The following is an 18,038-nucleotide window of genomic DNA, read 5'->3' as shown; positions in this document are numbered from 1 at the left end:
TGATACTGAAGTATCCAAAATCTGTAAAAGTTCAGACATTTGTGATATGTTTGCCTTTTATAATAAAACTGTACACCTATTAGACCTAAAAAGCTCCCCTGCCTTCAAGTATGAAACAGTGACTGTCAGGTAGCCATCATCAGTAAAGGCTGATATTAGATTAAATTATAAATGCTGACAATGGGAACATCAAAGCTGAGGTTTTCTATCTTTAGCAGTTTTTACCCATTGATAGCAGAAATAATGGAGTTCTTTATTATTATTATTGGAATTATAAAAAAATGAAATGGTCAAAAACTGTAGCAAACGGTTTTATTATTATTATTTTTATTATTATCATAAAAAGGCTTGAGGACAGATCCACGCTGCAGTCTGGAGGTAACTGACATCACAGGCCCATCACAGTGTCTAATCTCTTCCTCCAGATTTTTTTCACTTTCTGTCACCTACCTCTGGTCCCTCTCAGATTACAGCCCAATAATTAGATTTAAATTCAAATGTAAAATTAGGATAATAGTGAATCATAGGAATCATACAACATATCAGTGTTGGCAATGGCTTTCTTTCTCTGCTCAGGGATGCTCTTAATTTAGAGGTGACTGAACTAAGTCTGATCAGCTAAAATCAAAAATCCCAAACATCCAACCAGCTGTTCTGTTATTCTGGTTAGATCTTAGCTGATCTAAGAGTTATTCAGAGTTTATTTTTAAACTCAGAATTTGATGAACATGTTTTCTGGAATAAGGCCTTGTCCTCTACTGTCCTGTGAACTTGTTCAGGGACTACTGGTATCAAGCAGCCACCAACACACATATATGTAGAATTTAGGTCTTGTTATTGTTCTTCTTCCTTTTTTTTTTCTTTTTTGAAAAAAACAACAACAACAAAAAACAAACAAACTGCTTCTCCTGGGTTTATTGGAGAGCAGTAAACCAGCTTAAATGAGCATTACCTCCACCTACTGGACTGGAGTCTTGACAGGAAAAGTCGAGCAAAGCCTTCTGCAAGAATGTATTGCTGCCATTTATTAAGAAATGTTTAGTTAAAACACATTTTTTTGTGTCATAAATGTCTTTTGAATGGGAGCTTCCACTTAGATGATGGAAGGAATGCTTTTTATATTCCGTGTGTAGGAAAACTATTATACAAGCCACTGTGTCACATATAATGATAATTAGATTTTAACATTTTAAAAAATGAAATATAACTATAGTTATATGTTTTACAGTTATAAATATAACTGTAAAAATACTGATATCGATTTTAAGAGCGGGTGTACTCGCGGCCTTCTACCAGTGTTTTCTACAGTCATACATTTTTTTAGATTCAGAAACTAAAACGTCACATGATGTGGAAGCTACTTGTGTTTTAAACACTTTTTTTATAATCAGAGAGAAAAACAAACCACAAACAAGAGGAATTTTCTTTAGTTAACGCGACTGAAAGTGTAGACGCTACACTTGACATTTTTTATGCCACATTGTTTGATCGTTTGTGGCGCTTTGAGCCAGTGGCCGTTTTTCCAATAGACCTGAAAGCAGCATCACGACTGGCTGCGTGAGGTGTGTTTGGCCGGGCAAGGACACTTAGAGGGTTGGAATGACATTTGTGTAAGTTACTAGCAGAATGTTACTAGTTTGTTAACTGATTCTGCGGCGACTGTTGTACACAATCTAACCGGAGACTTACAACATTTGGACGGACCAGGGACTTCGTCTGGAAAAGATAACATGAGGATCTTTTCCAAACCGGTGGCTAGCTCATTGCTAGCTGTTGACTAGTTAGCATTGAAAGCTAACTGCTATTATTTGACTGTCACTGTATGTAACCAGCACTAGCTGAAGTCTCAGAGTTAATATCAGCGTTGCGGGGATACATGTTATGGTTTATGTTGCGATAGCTTCGGAGAAAATCCAGATCCAGGGATGTCTGACAACTTAAAACGCAGCTGTGCCCCATTTAACCTCCGGAGAATATGTCAAAACAAAACAATCAGGAGATTTTTTTTAAAACATTAATTTTTCTAAGTTCTTTAAAACAACAATTTGTACTACAGTAATTGGATTGTGTCACAATCTAAAACAAAATAGTCCTGAAATTTTTAGCAATGTTGTAAGGAGGAGTTGTAGTAATGCTGTTTTTAAACTTTTTTGTTAAATGCTATAACCCAATAATTTCCTTTTACGAGTTATGACCTAAGAAGTGTCCACTCAAAAGCCGCTGTCAGCTGGAAGATATGCAACTGACAACTGAACTTAAAGAAACTGTTGAGACTGCTCTGTTCATTTTGGCTCTAAGGTTGTAAGGAAGAGGCCTGTGTTGAAGTGTTCACGTGTTTCACTGGATGTCAGCTGTCACCATGGAGTTTCTGATTATAAACGTGAGGTGTGCTTCAGGTCCCGTGCTCCTGGCAGTCTGAGAGAACCTTCAGTTGAATGCCTGAACTGTGGAATTTGTGTTATCTTGCTGCACCCATACCACAAGATTTATTATCACATAAAATCTTCCTAATACATGCAGATGTCGGAGCTTAAAAATAAATAAAAATAAAAATATTGATTTAACAAAGCATTTTTTAAAGATGAATCATGTGACCAGTAAAACGTTACAGCTTTAGTCACAGTGATTGCCTGATAACAGAAAACCTGTATGTATTTGATTTGCAAAAGCCAAATGAGGTGCTGCAGCAAAAGCTGAGATGAATCCTCTGCCAGTGTCCTCTGCACTCCCTGCTGTACTGATGCAGCTTTTTTGAATAACTAGTGTATGGTGCAGTGCTAACTGTCAGAGAAGCTGCAGAACCTAGCCAAGCATTCAGGAGTTGGTGGTGCCAAAAACAGAGCTATAAGACTTGCATCTGTTAGGTGGACAAAATAACATTCAGCCGTTAGCCAAGCACGTTTTTGTTTTTTTTTGTTTTTTTGAAAAGAAGGTGCAGTACAGCTTTTGTATTTATTAAGCTCTTATTGAACCACAGACTGAACAAAATGTTAGCCAATATTAACTTTTTAGCAAATATATCATTGTGTAGTCAGTTGATTAAAAAAAGTCATTTGGTTATCAGACACTGATAATGTTTCACATTTCGGGTACAAATTACAGTGAAAACATAGAAAACTGCCTTTGCATTTTTTGCTTGATAATCAACTAATAATTTTGTCAGCAGGTTAATATCTCTGTTATAATAATGTCATGTAGCTGTGTGAACAGCTAACTCGATCTATTCTCTCTTCTGTGGTCTCAAGTAGATGAGGTAGAGGGCCTCTGGAGTAGTTGGGAATCTTCCAGTCGTAAAGTCTTTGTGTTGTTGTCTGTGCTGTGGGTGATGGTCATCTGGTGACCAGGGTTGCCCTGACCCTGTGGTGAATGTCTGTGAGCAGAGGAGGCGTGGCCTTCTGGGTGGGTTGTATCCGCAGCCAAGGGAGAAGGCAGCCCATCCAAAAATGGAGCTGGAGTTTCAGACAGGTAATTTACTGGATTTCTTGTTATGCATCAGTTGACAAATACTCCAGTATTCCAGTTATTTTAGGCTGTTAATAGTTTGTTTTACTTAGGCCTGTACTACAAAACAAGTTGAACATACCTAGAATAGCGTGTGAAAATTTCATTTAAGTTCCACAAATACAAATAGGTTCCCTGTAAAACATTTTTTTTAAATTACTTAAGGTCCAAGAGAAATCTTCTGGAAATGGTAATGCTATTTTACAGGAAATTGATTGTTCAGTAGGCAGTGATTTCATACCTGCTGATCTCAAGTCTCCAGCATAACTATTTCTGGAGCAGGTAAGGTCTGCAGCATAAAATACCACACCGATGGACCTCGGTAAGAAGTAAAACATCTTCATGCTACTAAAACCCAGGATTAACCCTGAAGCTACCTCTATGAGCCCAAGTCCTGTTTCGTAGTACAGTCCTCTGAACTGTATGTGTTAATTTAGATGTAAACAGACATAGATGAAAGTGAAAAGGGGCATGACCCCATGACCGTAAACTGAATAAGTAGTTAAGAAGATGGAATTTAGTACTCAGTATCCTGAAAATAATGCTATCAATGAATGCCAATCCCATGTCTGTCTGTTTTTTAAAGAGATTTCTTTGCATTAACTGGTTGACAAAACCTAAGGCCACAGTTGGACCTGTAACTTTATGGTTGCTGTCAATTTTCACTGTTAAATTCAATTTAGTTTATGTATAGCGCTAAATCATAATATGATGCAGACCTGCAGATAATTTTTGCTGCATAGAGTTTTTTTTTTTTAATAGGTTTTTTACTAACCTATAGAAACAACGTGAGTTGTAATAAGAGTATATTTTTCAGCAGAGATGGAGCTATTCTCTGTTCTAGAACAGGTACAAAGAAATCTTACTTCTTGGACACCCTTCAAGAGTTATACTTAGCATAAAAACTTGAATTAGTGGGAAACAGCTAGGCTAGCTCCAACACTTAGGTTATTAAGTCTTCACACAACTTTTTATGTCAATGTTTAGCAGCGTAGGAACGTACAAAGTAAAAAATCACATCCTCCCCAGGATGAATTGCATTCCGTTTACATTTTATTACTACAAAAAGTTGTATTATGACAAATGACTCACGGTGAACTCCCTAGGGTAAAGTGCAAAAAAAAAAAAAAAAGGCAACCAGACCGTAAAACGTCATGATCAGTCACTGCACAAAGGTTGGAAAACTTATTATAAAACAGGTGCTGCTTATCAGTTGCTTGACACTGGGCTGATGGGAAAGTAAGATGTGCTGAATAAACCTGACAGGCAGAGCCCATGTATCCAGTCAGTCACAGTGAGATGCTGCAGTGGAGGAAATAATGATCTGATCTGAATTTCTAATTTTCTCACTTACAAAGAAGTGAACAGTCTCTACTTTTTAGAGACAAAACATGGGCCACAAATCCAGGAAAAATACATTAATAAAGGGTATAAACTGATTTACATGTCACAGAGAGAAATAAGTATTCGATTGGCTCTGTGCTCATGTGACACACATTTCAATCAATCAGTTACAGATCTCAATTCATTATGTGTATAAAGCATAGCTTTATACACATAATGCTAATTTACACCATGGAGCCCTACTCTAAACAGGTATTATACATAAATCCAATATATGACAGCTTTTTAAAGTTTTTTGGAGCTTGTTTAGCTCCATGTTTAGGGTGGCTGTAGCTCACAAGCTAGAGGTTGGTGGTCGGAAGGTTGGCGGTTGAATTCCTGCTGCTCCAGTCTGCATGTCAAATGTCCTTGGGCAAGATACTAATCCCAAATTGCTCTCCAATCCAGAATAAATGTGTGTAAATAAAAATGGAAAAACCAAGGATATACTGAGAGATTAAACTGTTTACAATCTAATCTAACTCAAAATCTCAGACTGCTATTAAAATGAAATATCACGTTCTATATGCTTACAATAATAACACCAAGTCCTTGTTGCTTCTTTAGGTGGTGGATTGCCAGACCCGCCACCTGAGCAGTGCAGCATGGGCCCTAGCCCCACCCAACAGCCTGAGATATCAGAACTTTAGGCAGCCGGTGCTGTCTAACCCAATACATCATGCGAGCCAGCCTCAAATACTGCGCTACGGCGAGGAGGATTGGGAGGACTCTCTCAGTGTTTGTGTGCTGGTGCGACAGGGCGAGTCACATGGCCTCCACACCCTTCTGGAGATCCCTCTGTTTGGTCACAACAAAATGGGAAGGCCCCTCACATCTTCAGAGTTCTTGTTTCCACTGACCACAGTGGATGGTAGCAGAGAGGATGACATTAACATAGAGACCTTCAAAAGTAACGACACTGATGCTGTAAAGAGAGAACACGGCTGCTTCAGAAGCCTGTTTGAAACTGAGGGATGTCCTGCACCATTCATGTCTGGCTCCAAGTTTTACTGCTTTCATTGCCCTGGCACACACTTGGTGCCTAACAGTGTGCTAAAATACAGCCAGGACAGTGGACTTGACAAGAAGACGGTGGAGCTGCCCTCTATATCGCTGTGTAGCCATACAGGCAGAGCAGAGGGGGAGCATATTGAGAGTGACAGGGAAGGAGAGGAAAAACTGGCCATGATGTATGAAAGGCTGAGGATAGAGGTAAGAACCACTAAAGTATGATAGCTGTCATTGGTTATGTTGCTAGCTGTATCTGACTAAATGCTTGCCTGGCAATCAGTCTCTTCCTGAAATAGAAATAGACACATTTAAATAGTCTCATAATCTTATTGACTATTCAAAGCATTTAGTACTACAATCTGTACTGACTGTTTAATACACAGTCATATATAACTTAGACTGTACACTTGAGGCTTGAGGTATATAAATTAATCCAACTTGTACACTAAAATACAGATTATTTTGCATTCTCTTTGTGATAAAGCGTATGGCTTACGAATTATTAATTAATTAATTATTGTCAGTAACTTTAGGTTACTTGCATAACCCCAGTAGCATGAGTGAAATGGTCACTATGTGATTCACTTCCCAGTGTAATCCTCAGAAGCATTTATCTCATTCTGCCTGTCAAACTGGACAAAAGTGAGGGGTGTGGACCAGCTTCCTGCTGCTGCACAAATGTCCTGGACTGATAACCCCAGGATGCTGCTCCCTCCTACATCCAACACCACACAGCTCATCCAAAACCACTGTTAAATCTCTAGGGGGTGTCCGGTCTCCCTGGAGACGGGGAGGAGCCTTTCATAAAATGGCACACCAAGGGGTACTGTTTTGTCCCCAGACCCTTAAAAGCAGATTAGCCTTTTCCACAGTTAAAGTACACTTTAACTTATCAGTCAGATCCTGTAAGAATAATAAAATCACACCAACACCAGACACAGAATGTATCCCTTATTGTTACACCATTTGTCAACCACCTCCAGTTACATTTACAGTCAAGGCAGCAAGTGGAGGACGCCCTAGCATTTTCAATAGCGTTAAAGTTATATGTTGCACTGGACACAAAGCTCTATTTTCAGTGTTTGATATAAAGCCCAGGTTAGTTAATGCTTCATGCCAACAGATATAATTGTGTCTTATCTTCCTGCGTGACTATGCATCTAAATATGTAGCAAGATGAATGTCCTACTGTTGCAGCATGTTCAGTGCAGCCTTCAGTGCAACCCTCCGAGCCTCAGACAGGAGGGACGGTAACACTCTGCACAGATGCCCTGAAAAACAAACCTCACTCATCTGCTGGGAGTGGGATAGAGATGAAAAATATGCATCCTTCTGGCTAATTGATGTAAACCAGTAGCTCCCCGGCCCCCCAAACTGGTAACCAAAAAATATCTGCAGTGATAGCTGCTTTACTCTGTTCAGAGAGCACTACATATATTGTTTTTTTCTGACAGCAAGTGAATTTTCTCCTGAAGAATGCAAATCGAGTCTACATCTCTACAGAGAATGCATTTTTCCAGGAAATTAGGGGGAGTGACAGTAAACTGAAGCCGGGAGCCCTGTTATATTGTTTTCAGTAACTAGTCTAAAGTTGTGAGTGTTGGCCATCTCTATCTTTAGAGAGAGAAAAGTGTCAGTCTCCTGTGTTTAAGGCGTCCTGTGAGTCCCCAAAACTTGTGTCGTGGGCCCATCTAGTGGCAGGGTGCAGTTGTGACAGCTGGTTAACAAAGTACATGTGCAGGGTACTAAACACTTTACAGCATCCCAAACAGTAGATTCTGTTCAACTGTATTCAGTGGGAGAAATGTTTTGTCACTCATCCAAGTGACTGAAAAAGCTACGTCCAGATGAGCAGATTCAACTTTTTGGGATGATTGGACATGCATGAAGACTTTACAGCATCATTTGCGCCATATTTCCTGAGGGGCTAGTAGCCTCCTCTCAAGACAGTAATGGCACTCAGCAGTTTACCTATGTGTGCATTTAATAATTTATCCTTGAACGCATTCCACCATAGGTCTAGATGTGACAGTGGGGCACGCTTTATTAAATAGGAACAAAATTGTGTGCTTGTGTGACTTAGAAGAGGAACAACCTGTTGTCTCTTTCCCCTTGTGGCTTGTGTGGTCCAAATGGGCATAACAAGCAATGACAGGGAGCTGTATCTCAAGGCAGTGTAACAATAGTGTAAAATTAATTAATGACAACTAAAATACTCGTTTGTACTTTTGTTCACAGATCAGAAATATCATCAAATCATCACAAAATTTTTCATCTTCCTTATAAATGCATCTCATGTAGTATTTAGAAATGTAACTAATGTTTGTTCATAATAAAGTCTTACTTTTAATCTCTATTATCCTGCTACACCTCAACAGTGATAATACTGCAAACCAAGAAATTCTATTTTAAAACCACTGCAAATGTAGCAGTTATCCACATGATATGATTTACTTAGCTTGAGGTAAAATATTTTATTCATTTTTGCACAAAACCACCATAAAAATGATGATGACTATACACAATCATTGAAAAGTAAATTTGCTCCAAGGACAAGTTTTTGGGATAGTTTATTACCATACAAATACATTACATTGTTGATATTTTACACTTGTATCCAAATGTTTTGATGATGAAAACAAATCAAGTGTCTTCATTTTTCCATGATCAGATTGGACAATGTTTACCTGAGATTTACAATTTCAGATCACATGGTGAATAATCAAGCTTTGGCGTGCTGCCAAATTGCAAAGCCTTTTTATGTAAACTCGGCTTTTCAATTTAACACCACCAAGATCATTTGAACACACATTTGTGTGTGTGTTTTTTGTTTTGTTTTTTAATGTTTAAAGAATTAAGACATTTCATAATAGTTTCCACACTGTATCCACATTGTTCCATAGCACAAAGGGGCAAATGAATAACAAAAAAGAAACACAAGAATGCACATTTTGTGATATAAGATGGAGTACAGGGGACACGGATATGAAAAAACTTATTTTTGGGGGGGGCGCAGCAGCAACTTTACTTGCCACTGCTGTGACCATTGAAACAACTCTATATGCTTCACCTTCTTCATTTTCCTCACAAACTGGAGCCTGCTTATTGTAAAACCAAAAATCTGTTTTTAGACTTAAACTAATAGAATTGGAGAATATCTTGTTGTAGTGTTTGCCTTTAACACCAGCACCTAAACTTTGAAATTGATCTTCATCTGTTTGTTTTGCAGCTTCCAAGATTCTTTATGACAAACCATGACTACTCCATGTACTCAAACGATGTGGAATTCATCAATGGCCTCATAAATATCAAGACCAGGTGAATGTGCTTGTCTAGCGTGGGCTGATGGTGATGCGTTATAAGAGACACTCTTATCCTTTGACCAAACTCTTGATAAGTGTCTCTGATTGCGTGTGTTGGTGTAGAGGCCGTGTGATGTACCGGCTCACGCTCTCGCTGTGGCGCCTGCTGTGTCTGTGCTACTACGCTGAAGCTCGACTGGATGTACTGAAGCTTACCAAACACATAGAGGACGGGACCATTAAGGCTCGCTGGAGGATCAGAGGGCTTCCTTTCCACTCTCTGCTGCTGCGCTTCTATCGCAAAGACAAATCGCACCTGTACAGGTAACAGCACATCCAGAACTGGGTGCACGGGAGTTACAAGGTTAAGTGGATATGGCGATTTCTGTCTCAGTGTGTTATTTTAAAGCTCCCAAAAATGTAATGAAGTAATCTTTCCATAAAATAGATTACTGTTCTGATATACTCGCCTTTTGGTGTTACACATATAATTAACGCTTCCTTGTTTTTGAATTGAGTGTTTTTGGAAAGAGGAAACAGATTTTCAGACAGGTTGCAATGTCCACTATAAACACTATCATGTTTTTAACATTAAAAACATTAAGACTAGGAATCATGAATAATTGATTCTTCCGTTCACACTTTTACATAAAAATGGGTGCATATTTTGTCCAACCTTAATCCAAATGTCATCTCTTACACATAGGTCCTATGATGCGTTCTCTACATTCTACATTGGACATGATGGATTTATTCACTGTCACAAAGTTGAGAAGGTAAGGAAGATAACAGCTTTTTGCCACAGAGCACCCATAGCAAAAAGCCTTCAGTGCTATAGAATAACTACTCCCAACGATTGTCTGAGAGATTGAAAAGAAATTTCTTTTTGGATGCAGTTTTCCCCAGCACCACTGCTGATAAACTTTCTGACCAGGCAACAAGTACTTCTTTTAACCCGCTTTAACCTTAGTGTGCTTTAAAACACACCAAGGTGGAGCGTCTTCAGCCAGGCCTCTCATCACTGTCAGTATTGGCATAGATCGAGAACATAGACAGGCGGTCAGTTAAAGACGTTCATCAGCATGTGAATGTTGGATTAGAAAGCAGTGAAAGGTCAGATTAACATGATGATAGTGAAACCTGCTATGATATATGTGTGGATATATGTTATATTTGTTGTTCTCTTTTTCCTGCAGGTGATGCCAGCTCAGCCCCCCGTCCTGCCCAGAGTAACTTCCCTCTTGACAGGGGTTCTGGTGGCACTGGGAGTGCAGGAACACCGACCTGCTCTCAATTTGTTACCCCTGCTTCTGTCATCACTGCGACAAAGCAGAAACTGACCCAGAACAAGCATTAGTGGAAAACCAGTGTCTCTATAGCCATGTGACCCTGAAAAGCTAAAGTCGTCTTCACATGAAAATTGAAAGTTATGCTTGCTGTTCAAAAATATTCTTGTCCCTGAATTAAAACAACATTCAGTCTTTCTTCTGCTTCTCCTTTTCTAATGCTAGATCAGGGAATTGTTCAGATATTTATACTACCAAAAAAGTCAATCAGCTTTTTCCTTTTTACTCTGAATATTGAAGTGGTCAACAGTGCTGATGTTTCTTGACAGCATAACAGCAGGAATCAGAATACATATTTTGGCACTCTGGAGTAACAGAATCTGAAATACTACTCGTGGCTGCTGTACCACACCTTTCATATGGTGCACTTTTGTGTAAATGTAACCTTTGAGATTTTTATACTATATACGTATGTATTGAAATCTGCTTTTTGGGTCATTAATCCAACTAGCTGCCTGTTCAGTTGTGGTAACCGGCTTGTTGGCATATTTGAATGAGTGGCACAACAATCTTAAACAGTTACGAGAGCTGCCTTTTTGGATCAGCACAAGTTTGACTTAGCTATAAATGAATATGCCAGCATTTGTCTAGAAAGGTTTTCGGTCATTAACAGTGGATTGTGTCTGCTTGCCTCTATGGAGCAACTCTAGGAGATGTAGGAATAAAATGATACACATACACACATATACTGTTATTTCACATGTTAGGAACTGGAGCTAGAAAGCAGATGAGGGAGAAGACCTTGAGCTCACTACAGAGTGAGCATCAGATTTGGGCTTCTTACTATTAAACGGGATTGCTACAACTCAATGGTGAATTAAAAAAATTGCAAAAAGGAACTAGAGATGCTGTTGCTGGTGGAGCTCAGATTAGCTACGCCACCTCCTTTGGTGACTATGCACCTAGTCAGCACTATGGATGAATGATAATATTAACCGAGGGTGGAAAAATGATCAAGAATCAATGTCTGATTCTAAATTTAACACAATTTCAATTATTGTTTGCCATCTGGATTGTGCTGTGAGTGCCATACTAAGTTCAATTCAGTTGTATTTTTCACAGCTTCAAATCACAACAGCAACAACAGTAAAGTAATTTTGCAAGGTAAAATCCTACAACAATACAGAGAAAACTCAACGATCAGATGACCCCTTTTATGTCTTTAAAACATTCCTACAATTTTAACTAGTTGGTGTGTGTTACCTGGCTTCATTGATAGACAAAGCTGGGTGGATAGATGGATACTATGTCCTCTAATGATACTGCCTGGGGGCAGTATGGAACTCTGTAATTAACCTGTGTGTGTGAAGAGGACCTCCCATTTCCATGAACACATTGAGTCTATTAGATAGATATGATTCAAACCACTGCAGCACAGTACCTCTACAGCATGCTGTAATTGCTGTTATGAAATATTATGGTCAACAGTATCGAACACTACACTCTGGTCTAGCAGGACAAACAGAGATGAGTCCACTGTCAGAGAACACAAGCAGAAAGACATTTCAAGCCAATAATCCAGATGGATAAATACTAAAAATTGATAAAGACTGATTTAAAAGTGGATTTAAAAGTGGATTTATGATTATGATGTTATCAAGCAGGTAGTAACAGTTCACAGTTTGACAAAGCTTTTCTAACAGACAAATATCACCGATCGGGCTGTATCCTGTATTACTCAACAACAGAGTCAATTACACGTAATGCTCTAAAATACCAAAAAAAATAAAATGTGCAAGTCTGTGATTCACTAAAATCGATAAGATGTGAAAATAATATAAAGCGGATATCATGGAAACACTAACAACAATCACGATTCTTTATATGGTAAGGTAAAGTGCAACTGACAAAGCTCTATGCTACTATGTATTTATAACACAGGGCAGAACTGCTCAGTATGACAGTGTATCAGGACCACTGCTGTTTGACAGCAGAATAGTTTAAGAAGATCATTTTTTTTAGCATAAATTTGTGCTCACCTATGTTTTTTTGCCTCACACAAGTTTTTTTCACCATCACTGTTTACTATAACAATAAATACACTTTATCTCATAAAATATTTTTGTCCTTAACAACACTATAACACTTTTCCTCCTAATATTAACCCTCTCAGGCTCAAATTAAGTTTTAGTTACAGGAGAAATCTGATATTCGGGGAAAATTATCAAAAAAAAAAAACCTCATAAAATATGTATGTGGGGTAATCAGGTTGTTAGTTGTAAACTGTTGCAAATCTGCAACGCCTGCCTTGAGAGGGTTAAGCACGCTGACTTTACCTCAATATTTGATATCTTTATAAATTCGGACATTCGTTTACACTGTCAGATTACACGTTCACTCTCATTGTGCATCTGTTTCACAGATTAATGAAACTTTATTCTCAGAACATTCTGACTCTATTCTTTCCTAGCAGTGACACCACCACTAACTAATATACAGTAATATACTAATAATATCTCGAACTTTGGTATGACTGCCCACACTGATTAGAAACTGCATACCATAGAGGATTAGTTCTGACATTAAGCTAGATCCTTTTGAATCATGTAGATCTGTTTGCTTCTGCACTGATGTCAGGTCATTCTATCAGGTCCTTCTCAGAGGTGTCGGAGGTGGGGTGTTTTAGCAAGAGTCTACAGATTTTCCCATTCTAACCAAACTACAGCGGCGTGTGTCTCCATGACACAGAAGAGAGGAGGAAGTGAAGTCAGCAGCTGTCTTCTTTGCTTATGCCACATTACATGTATCAGGGTCTCACACTGCAGGGTAGGTTTCATCACCCCATCCTGCTCCTCTGTGGCACAAGCTGTTTGACTGGGACTAGGAGTCTTCTATAGAGAAAGCTTGATATGTGTTGGGGAATCTCTGGCCGGTAAAGTCTGGATCGTCTCTCACTCGTTGTGTGATGTCACACTTTACCTGGCAGGAGGATACAGACAGAGAAACAGCTGCTCACAGACAAAACTAACTGGACATTCAGAACAGTGAAGTACAAGATCTGTATTCCAGGGCTGGTGGTACTGCCACGGTGTTTGTATCTCTTACCTATTTATCTACCAGTATTGTTTTTTAAAAAGTTGGGTTCTCTCATTCTTTCCTTTGAATGGGGTAATGGACCTCCTCACTCTTCTAAAGTTCATTTACAGAAAACCACTAAAAGCGGGAGCCTGGGTTTTCTGTTTTTTATTTTGATGATGTTTTTTATTTGGCTGTTAATAAAGCTAAAGCTAATACATCCTGATGATGACATTGTTTCCTCATACATCTGCCGGTGACAACTTCATTTTTAGAAACTCTCTGAAGACCCTAAATTAAATGCAAAATACTCTCTGAGAAACATTTCTGTTCACTTCACAATAACAACCTACCATCTTTTCAAGCCAAGATAATTTTTCTAGACTGGAAAAAGAATTGCGTCGCATAATTTTTCATGGATCAGAGTGCTTCCTTCTCTCAACTTCAAATCAACATCCATTTCCCTCAGTTACATTTTTATTGTTACCTCCAAATCAGACATTTTGTATGGGAATGTCCTTGAAAAGTCAAACTTTGTATCATCTCTTATTGGCGCAACAAACTTCTAAACATTTAGTATCCAAGTTTTCACTACACTAGTTACAGCAAATTATCTTAGGAAAGCCAGTCCAATGAACTGAGATGAGCTTTGAGAGGAGGGCCTGGCCATTTACCCTATCCATTTCCAAACAGTATACTACAGCCATTCATCTGCACTGTTATTCGGCTTTGATGAAACCGGATCACTCCTGTCCCATGGAAGACAAGCTCTGAGAGAAGGCATGATCGCTACAAAATCATTCATTTTATTAGAATGGAAATCAGCATCACCTCCCTGTTTTAAAAGGTGGCTTAGTGAGATGCTGCTAAAATTGGATGGATTTTGGTGTAGTAAAGGGAGATGTCCCCACCTTTCAAGAGGCTTGGAAACCTTTCTTGAATTGCTGGATGGGACCTTAACCTTTGTTTAATATTTGCTTGTTTGTACAGGGCTTACTTTAGTGTAGTGTATGCTACAGAGCAGCATACACTGCAAAACAGGATATGTCAATAAAATGCTGCAGCCACAGTGTAACAATCAATACTCAATTTTGGATGAATAACAATTAACAGGAGTAATTAAGTAATCAAGGTATCTCACATCATACTATCCCAGATCAGCTTTGCAGCAGCTGATTACCTGTTTGGCGTAAGCGTCCTGTATCTCTGGGCTCTCCAGCTCTACCTGCAGGCTGTTTGGGGAAGAGACAGGCAGGACTCCCACAGCACGAGCAGCTCGACTAACTGCGTCCGACAGGGACAGGTGCGGTCCTTCACACTGGCTCGTCTAAGGGTAGAAACACTAACGTCATCCTTCCCTGCCCAACAGCCTTTTTCATTATCAAAAAACCTGCAGTTCTGCCTTCATATACAGGTGAGAGAATACAGTCTTTTTGTTTGAGCTAAGGTTGACAACAGTAAGGAAGGGATCTGTGACACAATCAGACTTTTCTGTTCAGTGAGTTTGGAATGTGACCAGCAGTTCTCACCTTCCTTCTCTTAGCAGGCATCCCATGCAGGTACGCATCAGACAGCGGGGGCTGGGCTTTGCTCTTCCTCTGGGACAGCATGTCATGTCTGATGATAGGAACCCATTCCTGACCAAGGTATTATTGCACAACTGTAAGTGATGGTCACTTTGCTCATATATGTAGCTAAAAATCTGTGTAAAAGAAAATCACAGATTTGTAGAGGGCTTTGCCCTTCTTCAACAACTTTTCCCTGGATGTTAGAATACACAGAACTACTTATTTAAATTTGCTAAGAATAATAAGCTGCCACAGATGCCTTTGTGAAGACCACACTGGAGAAAACAAATGCTAAGTGGCAAATAAATTCTGTAACTATAGTGACTGTCACACAGTAATCTGTGGGCTACTCAGAGACAATAGTCATGAGCCTTTCAAAGAAGTCCAGAAAAGGGGACCAGAATTTATAAAATTTCTTTTTTTGATCCACAAACTGTCTAATTTTTTCTAAATCCATACAGGACACTATATCTTTCACTAACCACCGTGCGAGGGGGGAGAAGAATCTTTCTATTTGCTCTGGGCCGCACCAAAAATAGCACAGAGTGGATCTAGTTTAATTTGATGCCGCAGGACTTTACACATAGTATGGAAAACAGAGTTCCAATGAAGGACAGGACCAGTACACGCGAAGCAATGTACCAGGAGCACCCCTACACCTTCTACAGGTCAATATACCAACTTAGCCCTGGACCAGTGTGTGTCAAGCACACACTGATATATTGTGAACTTGGCCAAGGATAGAATCCCACAGTTTATCTGTGATATGAAAGTTAAGATTTTGTTCCATTTAGATTGGATAGCAGCTACTGAAGAACATTGGAAATTTGAAATTAAATTGTACAGAACTGATGTTGTGCTCCTAGAGGTTGGTTTGACCATTAAAGAATTGTCTACAGGATTGTCTGGAGGTTTTGGGAGAACTGTGCTGTCATAGTGTCAGACCTGTAAAAACTGAGCAGTGGCAATGCCAAATTTGGTGGATAGTTGAGAAAAACTTCGCAAAAGAGTTTAGACCAGGGGTCAGCAACCTTTCTGATGATGAGTGCCATCTAAAATTTCCTCAGAAGTCAATGTGCCATATCACTACATTAGCAATAAATGTAATAACGCTCTATATTAACAGTTACACACTATATAGAACAACTTTATAGAATTATATTTGTTCGCAGATGTTGGCAGCTATCAGTAAATAGTTATCAGCTATTTTGAAACAAAAAAAGACACTTTTTATCCATAACAAGAACTCCATAACTGTACAACAGAAAATGCAAATGCTATTTATGGTCTCCTCACAACAATGATAAGAAAAATAAACTGGGCCAATAAGGCATGTTTATTAATACAAGGATACACATGTTAATCTGATCTCTGGTCTCCCACTCAGAGACACAGGTCTCCGAGTGTCCAGCATTCAGACGGCTACCTGAGGACACTCATGTGAGAGAAAATCTGCTCACACAGATATGTAGAGCCATTTATTTTTTAATGCACCTTCTCAAATTAATTCACTGCGTGTCGTGCCCAGGGCTGGACTGGGACAAAAAATCAGCCCGGGCATTTTGACTAGAGACCGGCCAACCAGGTATTATAGGAAAAGCCATAAAGCCTTTGAATGAAAACAAACACAGAGGTGTCAAGGTGATGTACACTGTCTTAGATTAGATTAGATTAAATGAAACTTTATTAATCCCTCGGGTGGGTTCCTCCGGGAAATTCGGTAAATAAATAAATTAAAAAAACTTGTTGGTATATGTATGATTTCTATACATTTTACATCAGAAAAAAACTTTGGTTGTAAGATTCAGATAATTATTTATTAAAAGCGAGACATTTTAAATGAGAATAAGAAAGAAAAGTATTTCTTTGTGCCCCCCTCTCCCTGTTAATGCCCTACCTGGCCCCCTGGCAAAACTTTGCTAGACCCGCCCCTGCACAGTTACCAGCTGTCAGCTACGTAGAAAAGGATCCTGGTGTTATTTGTCTCTCTGAAACAGTTCATAACTTCCCTTCAACTCATTCGTGTCACCTAAAAGGTAAACCTGTTTCTCCATCACCTGTTTAGCTCTGATGATTCAGTAAGGACATCTCCTGGTTTCATCTTCATGTTTCCCTCTCACCACATATCCAAACTGATATCATGACCAGCAGCTTTTACAGCTGTGGCTCCAGCAAACATCAGCTGATACTAGAAATTAATATTAAATAAATTCTACCAACAGCTGATCAAGCTTAAACGTGCTGCTGTTGTTTAGCGCGACATCCGCTGGTTTCCTCTTTCTGGCGCAAAGTGGGCGATAAACAAACAAGAGAGAAAAACCGATCAGCTGATCATTGATCAGTTTCATGATTTAAGTAGCAACAGGAGAGGGAGGGGAGAGAATGAGGGGAGAAGAGGCAGCTGTGCAGCGTAACGACAGAATAACTCCAGCTTTGTGTCTTTTTCCATTCTAGCTGAAGTCCGGGACAAACTATGTTCCTTTTCACCTCAATATGAAACACGTAATGTTTTCTCTGAATTGCGGGACGATTCCGTTTTTTACGGGACGGTTGGCAACTCTACTAACTAACCTTATGAATAAAATAAAGTTCACTATCAGTAACATCATAGAAACTCCGTCATGCTAGCTAGCACGCAGTACGAGTTATTGTAACTGACAGTAAAAAGTCAGCACAATGAAAATAAACTACACCTAAACTTGGTTTATATCTGACCCAGATAGACTGCAGGTCATAACTTCTTAAGTTCTCCTGAAGTTCAGTTCACCTGACACTCGGACCGGCGGCCGCCTCGGGTCTCTCCTCCTCCTGCCTCCCCTTTCCCTCATCCACCTGCTGGCCTCTGTGGAAGCTCCGCCACAGCCAGTTATTTTTACACATCGGCCAGCATCTGGCTTTGAAGTGAGAAAGCT

At 39.3% G+C, this 18,038-nt stretch overlaps 2 protein-coding genes across 5 annotated transcripts in view; one reads left to right on the top strand and one right to left on the bottom strand.

Moving 5' to 3' along the window:
* Nucleotides 1-1,519: 1,519 nt before the first annotated feature.
* Nucleotides 1,520-10,681, top strand: lg22h6orf136 (linkage group 22 C6orf136 homolog). Of its 3 annotated transcripts, none has more exons than XM_065471405.1 (7): nucleotides 1,520-1,610; nucleotides 3,249-3,465; nucleotides 5,452-6,096; nucleotides 9,125-9,213; nucleotides 9,321-9,521; nucleotides 9,904-9,973; nucleotides 10,394-10,681. In XM_065471405.1, exons 2-7 carry the CDS (start codon nucleotides 3,367-3,369, stop codon nucleotides 10,535-10,537), a joined length of 1,248 nt encoding a protein of 415 aa, XP_065327477.1. In that variant the 5' UTR covers nucleotides 1,520-1,610; nucleotides 3,249-3,366; the 3' UTR covers nucleotides 10,538-10,681. The 3 variants fall into 3 exon arrangements, with proteins under 3 accessions (XP_065327477.1, XP_065327479.1, XP_065327478.1); XM_065471407.1 differs by having other exon boundaries at nucleotides 1,532-1,610; nucleotides 3,345-3,465; XM_065471406.1 differs by having other exon boundaries at nucleotides 1,535-1,610; nucleotides 3,246-3,465.
* Nucleotides 10,682-12,105: 1,424 nt separating this feature from the next.
* bag6l (BCL2 associated athanogene 6, like) overlaps nucleotides 12,106-18,038 on the bottom strand; it is a 32,834-nt gene continuing 26,901 nt past the window's right edge. The window contains exons 22-24 of one of the 2 annotated variants that reach the window (XM_065471399.1): nucleotides 15,088-15,195; nucleotides 14,739-14,885; nucleotides 12,106-13,462 (exon numbers count right to left, since the gene is read on the bottom strand). In XM_065471399.1, the coding sequence (XP_065327471.1) occupies nucleotides 13,364-13,462; nucleotides 14,739-14,885; nucleotides 15,088-15,195 (354 nt within the window). In that variant the 3' untranslated portion in view covers nucleotides 12,106-13,363. Of the gene's footprint in view, nucleotides 13,463-14,738; nucleotides 14,886-15,087; nucleotides 15,196-18,038 lie in introns of those variants that run through there. The other variant, XM_065471400.1, reaches the window with a different exon arrangement.

Source organism: Pelmatolapia mariae, linkage group LG22, assembly GCF_036321145.2.
Source record: "Pelmatolapia mariae isolate MD_Pm_ZW linkage group LG22, Pm_UMD_F_2, whole genome shotgun sequence".
Taxonomy (NCBI): domain Eukaryota; kingdom Metazoa; phylum Chordata; class Actinopteri; order Cichliformes; family Cichlidae; genus Pelmatolapia; species Pelmatolapia mariae.
The sequence above is the reverse complement of the archived record's forward strand: the minus strand, read 5'-3'. Positions and strand labels throughout refer to the sequence as shown.